General features: G+C 29.1%; 2 protein-coding genes across 2 annotated transcripts; both read right to left on the bottom strand.

Moving 5' to 3' along the window:
• Window positions 1-3,940: 3,940 nt before the first annotated feature.
• On the bottom strand, window positions 3,941-7,984 carry LOC105621427 (potassium/sodium hyperpolarization-activated cyclic nucleotide-gated channel 2-like). The gene is made up of 8 exons (XM_012202897.1): window positions 7,968-7,984; window positions 7,581-7,767; window positions 7,363-7,497; window positions 7,043-7,238; window positions 6,122-6,313; window positions 5,897-5,995; window positions 4,468-4,589; window positions 3,941-4,186 (listed from the first exon to the last, which is right to left on the bottom strand). Exons 1-8 carry the CDS (start codon window positions 7,982-7,984, stop codon window positions 3,941-3,943), a joined length of 1,194 nt encoding a protein of 397 aa, XP_012058287.1.
• Window positions 7,985-8,170: 186 nt separating this feature from the next.
• On the bottom strand, window positions 8,171-8,599 carry LOC105621428. Its single transcript, XM_012202898.1, has 2 exons — window positions 8,322-8,599; window positions 8,171-8,195 (listed from the first exon to the last, which is right to left on the bottom strand). Exons 1-2 carry the CDS (start codon window positions 8,597-8,599, stop codon window positions 8,171-8,173), a joined length of 303 nt encoding a protein of 100 aa, XP_012058288.1.
• Window positions 8,600-13,486: the final 4,887 nt, after the last annotated feature.

The raw sequence follows: 13,486 nt of genomic DNA, 5'->3' as shown, positions 1-13,486 counted from the left end.
TAAAGTAAGAAGTAAGTAAAGTAAAGTAAACGTAAAGTAAGTAACTAACTAATACTTACTTACTATTACTACTACTACTTACTACTACTACTCTCTCTCTCTCTCTCTCTCTCTCTCTCTCTCTCTCTCTCTCTCTCTCTCTCTCTCTCTCTCTCTCTCTCTCTCTCTCTCTCTCTCTCTCTCAAATTGTTGATAAATCAAGTATTATATGAGGCTATTTTAAAACAAAATGGCAAATAACATTTTTATGCCCTGATATAATAATAAATCATTCTTGGATATAATGTCAAAGACATCATTTTAAGCAAGAATATTTTGAATATTCTCTAAAGCGCTTTAATTTTATTTACGTATGCAACATATTAGTATATTACGCATTCGTATTCTTATCGCCAGTTCGCGTAAGGAGCATGGCAATGTCTCATGCCATGTCTTAACACCGAGACACTACCGTGTCTCCAGATAATGATCTCCAAAACAAAGCGATTTAGAAATCGCTGATATCATTACCATAGGTCTGCTCACGTTGCTTGCACTTTTTGCATTCAGCATCTTCGCTTTCTTTTGTTTTTTAATATTCAAATATAAAGATGATCCAAACCACCTGCAGGAGCTGATATGTATTCCACATTAAGAAATGAATCACAGATGTTAAAAGTAAAATTTTATGTCAATAGTTTTCAAATATTGAGTTTTTAAAGCTGTCTAATCACAGAACATGAAGTTCGCGCCGTCAGGTGCAACTAATCGGCCGGCTATGCTTCGATGGTTACTAATAAACAACACGATGTACCGAATGACTTTTGCGAAGGTTTCCGTGAATTTTTTGTTAACTTATACTGCTGCTTCTTAAATTGGGCCAATTTAACTGACGAGTTAAATAATGTCGCCATTTTTTACTAATTTAGACAGATTCAGAGAAATAACAAAAAAATAGAAACGTACGTATGCTCATAATATCGCGAGTCAGGTAATCTTTCTCAATCTTTTAAGCACTACATACTAAATTATATAAAAATTAGACAGAAGAAAAAAATGTGTGCTTCAGAGGATTAAATGTTCAGTTATTTATACAATCCTAATAATTCTAATATATATCTAACTTTTTCCTTTTTTTTCCTTCACTCAATAGATATATATTTAATAAATAGAGGTAAAACTTCGTAAATTAATAATTTTAAATTCGGGGATCTTTCCAAAAAAAAAGAAAAAGAAAAAGTAAAGAAAATAAAATGCTTAGACTTACTACTTGTTGAAAGTGGGCCAAAAGAATGAATCAATTGTCTTGATAGACTTTGCTGGATTGGTTCTCGATCACAGTATAAGGATATAGAATGGAAACAAGCAGTGTCGGCACCTTTAATCTTTTTCAAACGAGTTTTCAAGATCAAGGTTTTGTCTTTGAATAGTATTAGGAACCATCGCCTATAAAAAAAGCTCAATAAAAAAAGCTGGAGATAAAAAATCTTAACTTTTCAGAATCTTCCACTAAATCGATAATTAGTCAGATACATCCACGCACAGTCACGTTGCTTCATAAAATTAATTGCTGTAATCAGCTACCGTATCTCGTCGGCCTTGTCGCTAAGACAAGCGCAGCCATATGTCATGGCATAATTGATACAATAACAGAGAAACTATGAGTTCTTTGTTTTGATTGGGATTGCTACCAAAAACATGGCCGCTTATAAAAAGCAAGCAAATATGCGCGGCTGAAAACGAGCTCTTGTTCTTATTGAATATACTTGTACTGTGCTTCGATGAAAGAATAGAAAACGGTCTCGACTGGATGTTTCGTGGATGTACCGAATCAAATCCTGACTGGACGACTTAGAGAGATATAAGAATACTATCGCACTAGATCTCGACCACACAAAATCAATAAAAATTGACTAAAATTGCTTGACTAACTGATCGTGGACCGGCAGAATGTCAATTAACTGGCCAAACTTTAACTGACTCTGCGTTTACGAAGGGCCTTTTTTATTCACGAAAGAATCGATGCTGAGGTGCCGCGTATGTTAATGATCTACTTTAGTTTAATTAGGATTAGTAATATCGATTACGAATTGAATACTGGAATCGATATCACTTGTGGCCTAAATTTTTAGTTTCCTAACTTTCAAACAATGTTAGTCATTTTCGTTATCCATTTGCCGGATATCAATATCGATAGTTCAGAGTCGTATCTATCATCTATTTAAAACAACCGATACTATTTCGATTTATAAATCCTTATCTATACTATTTCTTTTGTTCTTTGGAAGACATCTTTTTTATTCGATACTTGTTCGAATATTTAATTTAGCATCCTCCTGCTATTTATTATTCTATAAGAGCTAATTATTATTCTATAAAAGAGATCATTATTCGACTCATTATTATCACAATTTTCTGTCGCAGAAATAGATGATTCACAGATAATATTTATTAAAAATTGTTATGGTGATGACGGAAATCCTCACCAAAGAAAAAAATTATGGAGTCTAGACGTACATTTGTATATAAAAAAAAGCAACATACAACACTACACACTGACACAATAGAATGACGTTTCAAATACAGGAATCACCTCGTTTTATCATTTTGCGACAACATTCAATCATAAAAATTGTTACTGTACACAATTACTTTGCATTAATTGTCAAATATATTTAAATTCAGTTGAAAATGGACCTGTGAGTTGTGAAATACATTTTTTTTATGTAACACGATAATAAATATATGTTTTTAATTGACATCTGTAATATTGTAGCTCGGTTACTGATAGGTAATTAATTTAATTTATTTGCTTAAGTAACTATGTGTTTTCTTTATACCAATATGAACGGTTAACGGCCTAGTTTACATCGTCAAAACATTAATACGTGTTTTAAGCGCATTAATGTTTTAACACGATTGCGAACGTAAGAGAAAAAAATAATGCAAATATTGTCTTAATATGTCAAATATCAATCTCAATATGTTTAAAAGAAACATAAGTCAATCATAATACCGATTTTAATTAAGATAGTGATCCTTAATAGACTTCTACCAAAATGCATTTCATGCATTTATGTCGTCATTTATGTCATTTGATACGCATCTCAGTTCAGTACAATACGCTCGTATTGTACTGAACTGATTCGGCAGCGTTTATATCGTGCATACTAAATATTTAATATAAATATTTAATATAAATTTGATGATTTGATGAAATATAGTACCTGATACGCATATCAAGTGCGTGATGTAATCTAGGCCAATAAGAATGCTCATGTCATTTATGTGCAATAAAGCTTTCTTATAGAAAGTTCACAAAAACTTTTCATTATTTAATTCCAAAACACTTGATTTGACAACGTATTATATTTATCTACTTCAACATCGGTTTTTATTGTAATGCTGAATAGTTATTTTGTCGTTTTATTAAAATATTGTTAGAAATATAGGAATTTAACATAAAATTAATTATAAATTTAAAAATTTTAAAAATTTAAAAATGTTCGAATTGACAATCTAATTCGCGAAAAAGATTGTAATTCTTCATTTATAAATTTATTCTTATATTCTTATCATCTTAAAAAGTTGCATTACAATGTACTTTTATCGCAAATTAAGATAAAAGAAATTTTCTAATGATAAAAAATAACGTGTTTACACAAATTAAGCAAACAATTAATCGTTCTTATTTCTCGTATATAAGAAGTATAACATATTCAGAACTTACATTTTTTTAATGTTAATGACATAATTAAAGTATTAATGCATTAAATTAGCTGAGTATCTCAAAAGTTTATTACATTTTATGGCGTTAAATAATTTATAATAGTTTAATATTGAATTTTTTATTATGTTTGAAACAAAACATTGTACAAAAAAAAAACGATTTTTTTGTACGATTGATGAATAAAAATTGTTAGCTTACAATTAGAATTCCAGCTGTGTAAAGAGAATAAAATTACTGTTTTGTCGTTTCACTTATATCCTGTTCTTCCAGTTCCTTGATTCTTTTCGAACGTTCATGCACGATATTTTTTAAGTTGTTATAAAACTCCGAATCTGCAGCAAAAAAGCGTTTGAAATCACGACGATGTAAGCGCAACAGCTCACACACTTCTAAAGCAATAACTGATTCTTCTCTGCGGTGATTCGGATAAATCAAGCTAGCTTCGCCAAAGTGATCACCATCGTGAAGATGATATATCTATAAAGAATATCTTATTACTTAACTGTAATTTTAAATAAAGAATAGGATAGAGCGCGGCTTTTTCATTTATTTCTCACGATCGTGTATGTTTCTTAACAGCATACTGAACATTTAAAGGTCATACTTGTGTTCTGAAACTGTCACGAATATAGTTATAAACATATTATTGCAAAAAGTTATTGTTTGTTGTCGTAAATTTTATATTACCTTAAGGTTGGAAGTAACGAAATAGTCCCGCTATATCTTAAATTTATTTTTTCTATGTAATTTTCAGTTACTTCTTTCCCGGAGAATGTGATCAGTGCAACGGTTCCACTAGTTATAAAATACATATATTTGCCTTCAATACTGGCTTTGTAAATTATATCTCCCTTGAGATATATCACTTGCTTTAATGAATCTACAACAAATCAATTTATCATTAAAATAAAAATCAGTTTTCGAAATAAATAATAATCGGAAATGGAAAACGTATACAATAGTATACAATAATAAGATCGCAATTGTCTTTAAACGATGTTAAAACATTTATGATAAATGTTACACCATTTAGCATTACATTAAAATAAATATAAATTAAATTTAAGATGGTTAAATAACGATTTAATAAAAGTTATAAATAAAAAATTTAACAATAATCAGAGATTATTGGCGTTACATTCATAATAAAATGACGATATGATCAAAAGTAGGACTTAGGAAAAAAGGTTACCTATTCTAAACTATGTACGTAGTACAATGTTTAGTATTGATTAACTTCTGCAACTGTACGAGACTAATATATTGTGATCACGAACACTTAACATTAATAGAGATGTGTTCATGACCAATCAATTTAATAAATCAATTTAATAAATATTATCAAAAAGATCAAATATATAACTACAATTTTGATTTATTTTTATGTGCGGAATAGCATACCTATATCTCATATTTTATTTAGAGCACAACTAAATAGAAGTCAATACATTAGTTAATATTTTAGATAACATGCATGTCCAAAATTAGAATATAATAAGATGTATTAATGACAAAATGCTCCAAAAATTCCTTAATGTTTTTAAGGAATTTCATGTCTCGATTTTGTACATGATTCTGTCTGAGATACTTATTTTATTAATTGTTATTTAATTAACAAAAAGTAATAATTAATCTTTATTAAATTGATGTAAAAATGATAATTTTGTGTTAACATATGATCAAGAATATTTATGTCTTTAAATGTTATTTAATTGACTGATATTGAATAATGAAAAATGATAATTGACATTATGTCGATACTTAACAACTTAAATAATAAAGTTTATTACAAAATTCAGTTGAAAAACACTTTGTTTACAATTATTATTAAATTTGAGACAAATTATAAATGCATCCGGTAAAACAATAAGTATAAACAAACAAAAAATTAATGACTTGAGAAAATTTTTTTTAAATATCAATATAATAATAATAATAATATCAATTTAAAATTAAAATTACAACGCAAGATCGAAAGATTACGTCAATGATACATAATGTCTTCAATAAAATGTAAATATTAAAATAATTTCCATGTAACTATCGTTTTACTTGATGTTAACATGCCTAGTATTTCAAAATATGTTTGCTACCCGGAGTAGTAACAATTAGTAATACAATATTAGTACAAATAGTATAGCAATAACAACAAATATTATTATTATTAATACAGAAGAAAAAAATTACTTATTAAATCACTAAGAACATGACGGGGCAAATTGCGAAGAACCATAATATCTAGCAGTCTTTGACTACCATGGAATAGAATTTCTTGATTTAAATGACCTAAAAGAATATTGGAAAACATAAGAAGAAAATATATACTTTATAAGCTTTATACGCTATAAGCTTTCATTTTAACATCTTAGAAATTAGTTAATAATTCAATTCATTTTCTTGTTTTTAACTAACCCGAAAGAATACCAAATATAATATTCTCTTGGAAGAAACAGTCAAAGTAGCGATATTTGTAATAAAAAATCAGCTTGTTTTGTAAATATAGCGGAAGCTTCTTCTGATGAATGTATTCTTTTACTTCGTGTATGATTCGTTGATATCTGAGTTTTGGTTTGACAGACGATTCCAAGAGTTGCAGCATCGTAACTGTGATAAGAACTTTCTTACTCGAGTTAATTTTTTTATTTTATTTCTATTTGGGTAAATGTTTACTTTAGAGAAACCAACTCCAATGATCTTGACCTTGACATATGTTATCATGAGTGACCTGCAACAAATTTTAATTGGCGGACGTTATTAACAAAAGAAGTTTAAAAAAATAACGTCTCATTCCTGCACAAGCGACTCTCATCCCACTTTCCTCCCTGCTTAGGGATGCACGACTTCCACGCGAAGCGCAATTTGGCGAGATGGAGTGGAACTCGCTTCGCATGGACAATCGTATGCTTCTGGACAAGGAAGAAGGTGAGAATTGCTTCGCGTAGAAGTCGTGCGCCCCTCAGCAGAGGGAGAGGTGGGATAGGAGTCGCTTTGTGTAGGAACCGTGTGCCCCTAAGCAGTAATTATTTCTTCAATTTTTTTTGTTAATAACTTTTTAAATTAATAACTTTTACTATATAACATTTACGAATAACATTTACGAATAAGTTAATAACTTTTACGAATAATGTCCACCAATTAAAACCTGTTGAAAGTTACTCAGGATCATGATCTTGGTCACATTAATCAAGATCAAGGTCATCGGAGCTGGATCCCCTAAAGTAAACATTTACCTATATTTAAATAAAACGACTAAAAGATAACATTATCTTAATAAAAACAAAGAAATTACTATGAAATATTAGAAATTTAACGTAACAAAAAATGATTTAATACCAATTAAATAAATTATGTAGCCTTTTCCCAAGAGAAGAAGTATGCTTCTTATTATTATGTCCAAAATACCAAAGTCTTTGAATTCTATAAAATTCGAACCTATAAAATTACTTATGCCAATATGCACAAACATTAAATAAACTTCCCAGTCGGATATATTGTGAAGTTTTATCGAAATATAAGTTGCATCTGAATTCTGAAAATTATTCCATATAAATAAGGAGATAGTGTATTATTATTTTTTATTTATTCAGTGTTTTAATTACAAAGTAATTTAAAATTTTCTTGACAGATCAATTCACTTATAGAAATCACCGTACTTCCAAAGTTTTTCCTTGTACATGCATGACGATATATGGAAAAACGTAACTTATACAGCTACTCCAATGAAAAATTAATAATGTTAAAATAATAAACCATATTATTGTATGTTGAGTTTGAGAGATCCTAAAACTCTATTAAAAAATAATACAAATTAATTTATTTATAAAATTCAAAACATTAATATTTAAATGATAATTATATAATTATAAGTTACTGCATTGATGTGTTGAACATTTTGTCGTACTGTAGATATGCGAATCAATTTTAAAATAGGCAATAATTCAATTATAAGTAATATAGAATTTGAATTTGGACCAGGTGGTAAGATAAGTGTTGGGTAAAACCATGCATATGGTATCGAGCTGATAACGTCAAAGAAGAAATATCCCTTTATATAACGTCTGCTTAAATATACAATTATATAGTTTTCACTTTATATATTTAAATAAGTAGAAAATAACGAATTTAATCTTCCAGACAACACCATGTAACATAAAAATAATATTAGGTAACATAAAGGCATCATTTAATGATCTTTTAAATCATCATACTGTAAGATATTTTTAAAACATTTTTAAAATATTTAAGATTTTGGTCTTACATCTCAATTTTGGACATACGTGCTGTCTGGATCGTAGCTTATCATGGCACAATCACCGTGCTATTAGAGTAGTATCAAGAAAAATCTCATGTCCATCTGAAGATACAAATCCAGTAATAAAATTAAAAAATATGTCAATAATACAAACGGAATAAATTGGATACACGATATTCCAATATTCAGGACCGCTGCTTTTTCCAATCCTATAGAAGCACACAATATGTGGAACTGTTACAAAAATATATAAAAACGTCACAGTCATTATTGTGTTCCAGTAGAATCTACGATAACGTATTCTCTGTTTTACATTTGTACTCACAAAAAAGTCAAAATTGATTTCTTAAATTTTCTTACCTTAATATACTATATGGATGAATCATCCATCGATAAGGTGATCTTGAATGTCTTCTCTTTTCAAGAGCAATAGCTGTTTGGCTGCGAAAAGTTAAACCTGTTAAAGGATGTCGAGCGGAAACAAGAACAAACTTTTGAAGATTTCGTTTCCACCGATTGTAAAACTTCGCGTTTGGGGGTAATTTCGGCAGATTGCTGCCGGATGTCCTCGGCAAGTCGCATATATGTGCGCGTAATTTCGTTCGTTTTATCAAGAGATTTGAGTCTCGAATTCTCATTCCGTATGTTAGTTGACCTGTCAATGATAGCAAGCAGAATAAGACGATCGCTTAAGATCTTAAGCCTTGTGTCCACGATGCTAGAAATCGGTCCGAGACCTCGGACGAAGAATTGATCAATCGTAATGATCATGCGATCAATTGTTCAAATGTGATTTGTTAATTGTTTCTCTGTCCAAGATCTCGGATTTCTAGCATCGTGGACATCGGGCTTTAAGGGTATATTTACACACTGGCACAGCCGCATAAATGTATGCATAAAAAATTATCCAATTATCCGGGTTATCGCACAAAATGTATAAACATAGTATACCCAAACAGCATCGATTATTGCGGAAAATTTTCAAAAATGTTTCAATCTTTCACATCTCATCTCTGTGCAACAATTCTGAAAGGATTATGTCATATAAAATATTCACCTAATGCACCTTTGTGATCAGTTAAAATCCGACGAGCTATCGCGCGCAAATGTCAAGTAATTACAATATAATATTATAATTATATAATTATTAAATATACCATAATTTAACTGTTGACTAAAACACAACACAATATTTCAAAACGCATTATTACGTAAATGTATATTTATTACAAATTTTTTATAATTCTTAAAATTATTTAAAATTCTTAGTATATCTCATAATATAAAGGATGTTCATTTAATATAATATTTATATAATTCAAATATTCTTTTTTTTTAAATAATATAATTATTTCTTTTAGTTTTTAATAATTTCGTAAAAATATAAAAAATAAAAACTAATTTATAAAATTAAAAACTTACTTAAAATAAGAAATAAAAAGGTTAAATATGAAAATGTTTATTTAGTAAATGTTAGTATTTACTAATTACAATTAGTACTTCAATTATATATTATATTAGCATTTTCAAATACATGTTATTAGTTTTGAAACAAAATTATTTTTGTGCGCTTATTTCTTATTCTATGAATATTTTTTATTGATATGAATATTTAATTCTATGAATTATCGCATTCGTGATGCATACGTAATGAAAAATATTTTGTAAATATACATTTTATTTGATGGTTTGATAATGATTTCTTAAAATTCCTTGATAAAACATGTGATCATTGTTAATAAATATATTATTTGGAATTCTTTTCAATGCATCTTGACATAACATTAAAATAAGTGATTTTTAATAATTTCTTAATATTATAACAACAAAAAGAAGTTTCTGCAATTTTGCAAAATTTATAATTATCTCTTGTGACGTATTTATCAATTTATCTTTAGATTTAATTTTTTGAAGTGAAGATATCGTAAACTCATAAATTAAGATTTCAGGGGTCCTTTTATTCTTGAAAAATATCGCATATGAAAAACTAAAGAAATGTTATAATGTAAAAATTATTAAGTTCACACCGTGGCTATAATGCTCCATTCTAATGTAGCGTGTCCCTAGCAACGCGCTATTTATTCATTTTTAACAGACAAACGAATAGTAGTTGAAAGTTAGCTGTCAAATCATAAGGGCGTGTGATTGTACCTCTGAACATTTATAATTACAAGATTATTTAATTAAAATAAACCTGACTTTTATCCTTCAAATCAAGTGCTCACATTAAATTCATCTGAAAGACAAAATTCAAATTGAATTCGTCTTCAATGTCAGAATGATTGACAACTCATTCTAGAAACTTTTATTTATTTCAACTTATGATTCATCTGCAAGCCAAAGTCTTACAATAGTATATGTAATGCCTACTACAGTTTTTCATATGCGATATTTTTCGAGAAGGGTCACAAATGAACAAATATCGCATGAAATTTTGTTGATTTAATAGATTTCACAATAAATCCTGCTATATAAATAGAATTACAATTTATGTATAAGGCCCAGTTGCATCAATAATATTACTTTGAGTAAGCTTAAAACTATCTCTGTCTTTGTTTCTCTTTCGCTTTAAAACGAAACTTAAAACTCTCTCGTTTTAAAACCGGAAAGAGACAGGAACAAAGAGAGTTTTAAGCCTCGCTTAAAATTAAAGTAATATTATTTAGTTGGTGCAACCGAGCCTAAGTCTCAGAGTTAGTATAACTATGTTCCACAAAAACATTAGCATATTCATGATCGTTTGTATGTGGAATCTATTAATTATCTTTTTTTTTACCGTTGATTAATTCATACTTTTTTTTGGATGTATTTAGCAGAATACAATAGCAACCATTTTGTGATTCTCTGCTAAGATAGGACTATTCCTTTTGATCTAAAAGCATAACTCAATCAGCGTGAAGAAAACTTCCAACAATTGCAAAATAAACGTTCTGCTGAACGCTGCCATTGATAATACATATAAAAATAAAATAATCTTCTTCTTGAGGTACACTATTGGCATATTCTGTCACTTATCTTACAATATACAAGTAATTATTTAAAAGCAGTTTGAAATTGTCATCATATCGGATTATTATTATCATGGATTGTTGCCAAGTCTGCCGAATCGCAGAGAAATCGCAGACAAAAGACAATTCAAGATGTGTGGTCTTGCGACATTTTATATGTTAATAAATAATCTCATTTATTTTCAGATGATTGTATATATTGGTAACCAATACCGATAACACTTTTTAAGCAAATTATGAAGCCTAAGGATCCAATTTTCCGTTCTGTAAGTAATATTGGAATGTTCTCATCATTTTTTAAAGAAACAGTGTATTTAATATAATCATCAATTTTGTTCACAATAATTGGAATATTGTCTTTGATTTACATTTTTGGAATTCAATTTTGCAAAATTTATTTCGTGAATTTAAAAGATCGAATATATCATTCATTATAAGAATTGCGCTGTTAATTCGCTTTCTTTAAATTGAGGCATTTTACATTCTTTATCTAGATAGATTAAAGCATTTACAATGCTAGTGCAATGGTTTTTATATTGCAAAAAATATATTCATTTATTATTTAATATTTTATATATAACAAATTTATATGTAAAAAATTTATATGTAAAAAACTTTTGAAGAAGAATATTTATAAACTTAATGTTTTATAAAACTTACATGAAATATATTAAATCCATTTTTGAGAATAATATAACCTTATACTTTTTAAGAAGAATTATATATTTATATAAAAATTATTATGTATCCGTAAAATTATTTTAATTTTACCTTTTTCTGTTACTTAATGCATCCTCTTTTCATAAATTGAATTCGCTCTGGGTTAACTTTGGATTCTTCTTCAATGTTTTCTATTCTGTTAGAAATTTCTTCAATGTTTTCTAAACCTGTTTAGAAACAAATCATATATGTACATTTTTTTTCATAAATTTAAAGTCAATATGCAGAATTCTACAATTCAACTACAAACTACTACAAATTACTCAACTATTTAATTATTTTTTATTGAGTAGCGTATTTATTTTATTTTTATATTTTTATAAACTACTACAAACAAATATTAATCATACATTTTATTTAAATGTAGATACCTCACATTCTTTTATAATGGCATTTGTTCTTTATTACACAATTTATCTTGTCAATCAAATGTTGTCATTTCAGTAAATGTCAAAACTGATTTGTTATATATTTTCTAATAGAGCGTAAAATAAGTTCGTAAGCGAATAATTTAAATCCATTTTTTATGTTCTACTCTGTTGTTATTTATGAACTTACTCTATGTCCTATTATATCGGAAAATCAACTTATTCCTGATGTATCTTACAGCCTTATCACTATTGCTACTGCCCATTATATTAGGTGTACAACTTTGCTTCCGCCGTTTCCCTATAGCTTTAGCGGTAAGTGGTAGTCGAAATAAATAGATCATAAACGTCATACAATAAACTTGGGCATCTGTCAACATAACCCCATAGAAACATTAGTCGATTTGTGTTTCATCATAAAGTTATTCTCGATTGAAAATGTCAGATTACGAGCCAAATTCTCGTCATTTGCGGGAGGTTTTAATTTTTTGTTTCAATATGAAGAAATCTGCGGTTGAGGCTCATTGAATGCTCTCAAATACTTATGGTGAGGCCGCTATTAGTAAAAGAACGTGTCGTGAGTGGTTTCAACGCTTCAAGAACGGTGATTTTGACGTCCAAGGTCATGCTCTGTATTTGGGACCAGCTCGGCGTAGTGTATTATGAACTGTTAAAACCGACTGAAACAATCACAGGCGATCGGTATCGAACGCAATTGATGCGTTTGAGTCGAGCATTGAAAGACAAACGGCTGCAATACAACGAGAGACACGATAAAGTGATTTTGCAGCATGACAATGCTCGACCCCATGTTGCGAAAGTGGTCAAGACATACTTGGAAATGGGAAGTCCTACCCCACCCGCCGTATTCTCCAGACGTTGCTCCCTCTGACTATCACTTGTTTCGATCAGTGGCACACGGCCTGGCTGACTTCCGGTCTTATGAAGAAGTAAAAAATTGGATCGATTCGTGGATAACCTCAAAAGATGATTAGTTTTTTCGACGCGGGATTCATACGCTACCCGAAAGATGGGAGAAAGTAGTGGCCAGCGATGGACAATACTTTGAATCATAAATGTATAACCAGTTTTTTACAATAAAGCCTCGAATTTCGGAAAAAAAACGGCGAAAGCAAAGTTGTACACCTAATAGACGACGCTTTAGAATTATAGAATAAAATTAAGCAGTAAAACGTAAATAGTAAATGAATTGGCCAATCATACCAATGAATTGGATAAAGACCGTAAGGTCATAATGTAAGCTGTAGCTAATCACACATTGATTTCTTTCTTGCTTACATTTCATTGTTTGTGTGCCATAGTCCTAAGACTTAAGCAGTAAAGAAATTAACATATTAGATTTGCTATTGCTGATGATTTTATAGTTTCTGTGATTCATCAATTCGCTTACTGCTTAAGGACTATGGCA

Source organism: Atta cephalotes, assembly GCF_000143395.1.
Source record: "Atta cephalotes unplaced genomic scaffold scaffold00033, whole genome shotgun sequence".
Taxonomy (NCBI): Eukaryota; Metazoa; Arthropoda; class Insecta; order Hymenoptera; family Formicidae; genus Atta; species Atta cephalotes.
This window is presented reverse-complemented; position numbering and strand designations above follow the sequence as displayed.

Bases quoted from the DNA above. Each gene is read 5' to 3' on its own strand.
- LOC105621427 (XM_012202897.1), bottom strand. The intron at 7,239-7,362 runs GTACGGTGATTT...AATAATTTTCAG, and splicing joins TACAAGGAAAAACTTTGGAA to AATTCAGATGCAACTTATAT. The intron at 4,590-5,896 runs GTAATTTTTTTC...GATTTGTTGTAG, and splicing joins TGTTCTTAGTGATTTAATAA to ATTCATTAAAGCAAGTGATA.
- LOC105621428 (XM_012202898.1), bottom strand. From the start codon at position 8,599: ATGAGAATTCGAGACTCAAATCTCTTGATAAAACGAACGAAATTACGC. The intron at 8,196-8,321 runs GTAAGAAAATTT...TTTTTGTAACAG, and splicing joins CATCCATATAGTATATTAAG to TTCCACATATTGTGTGCTTC.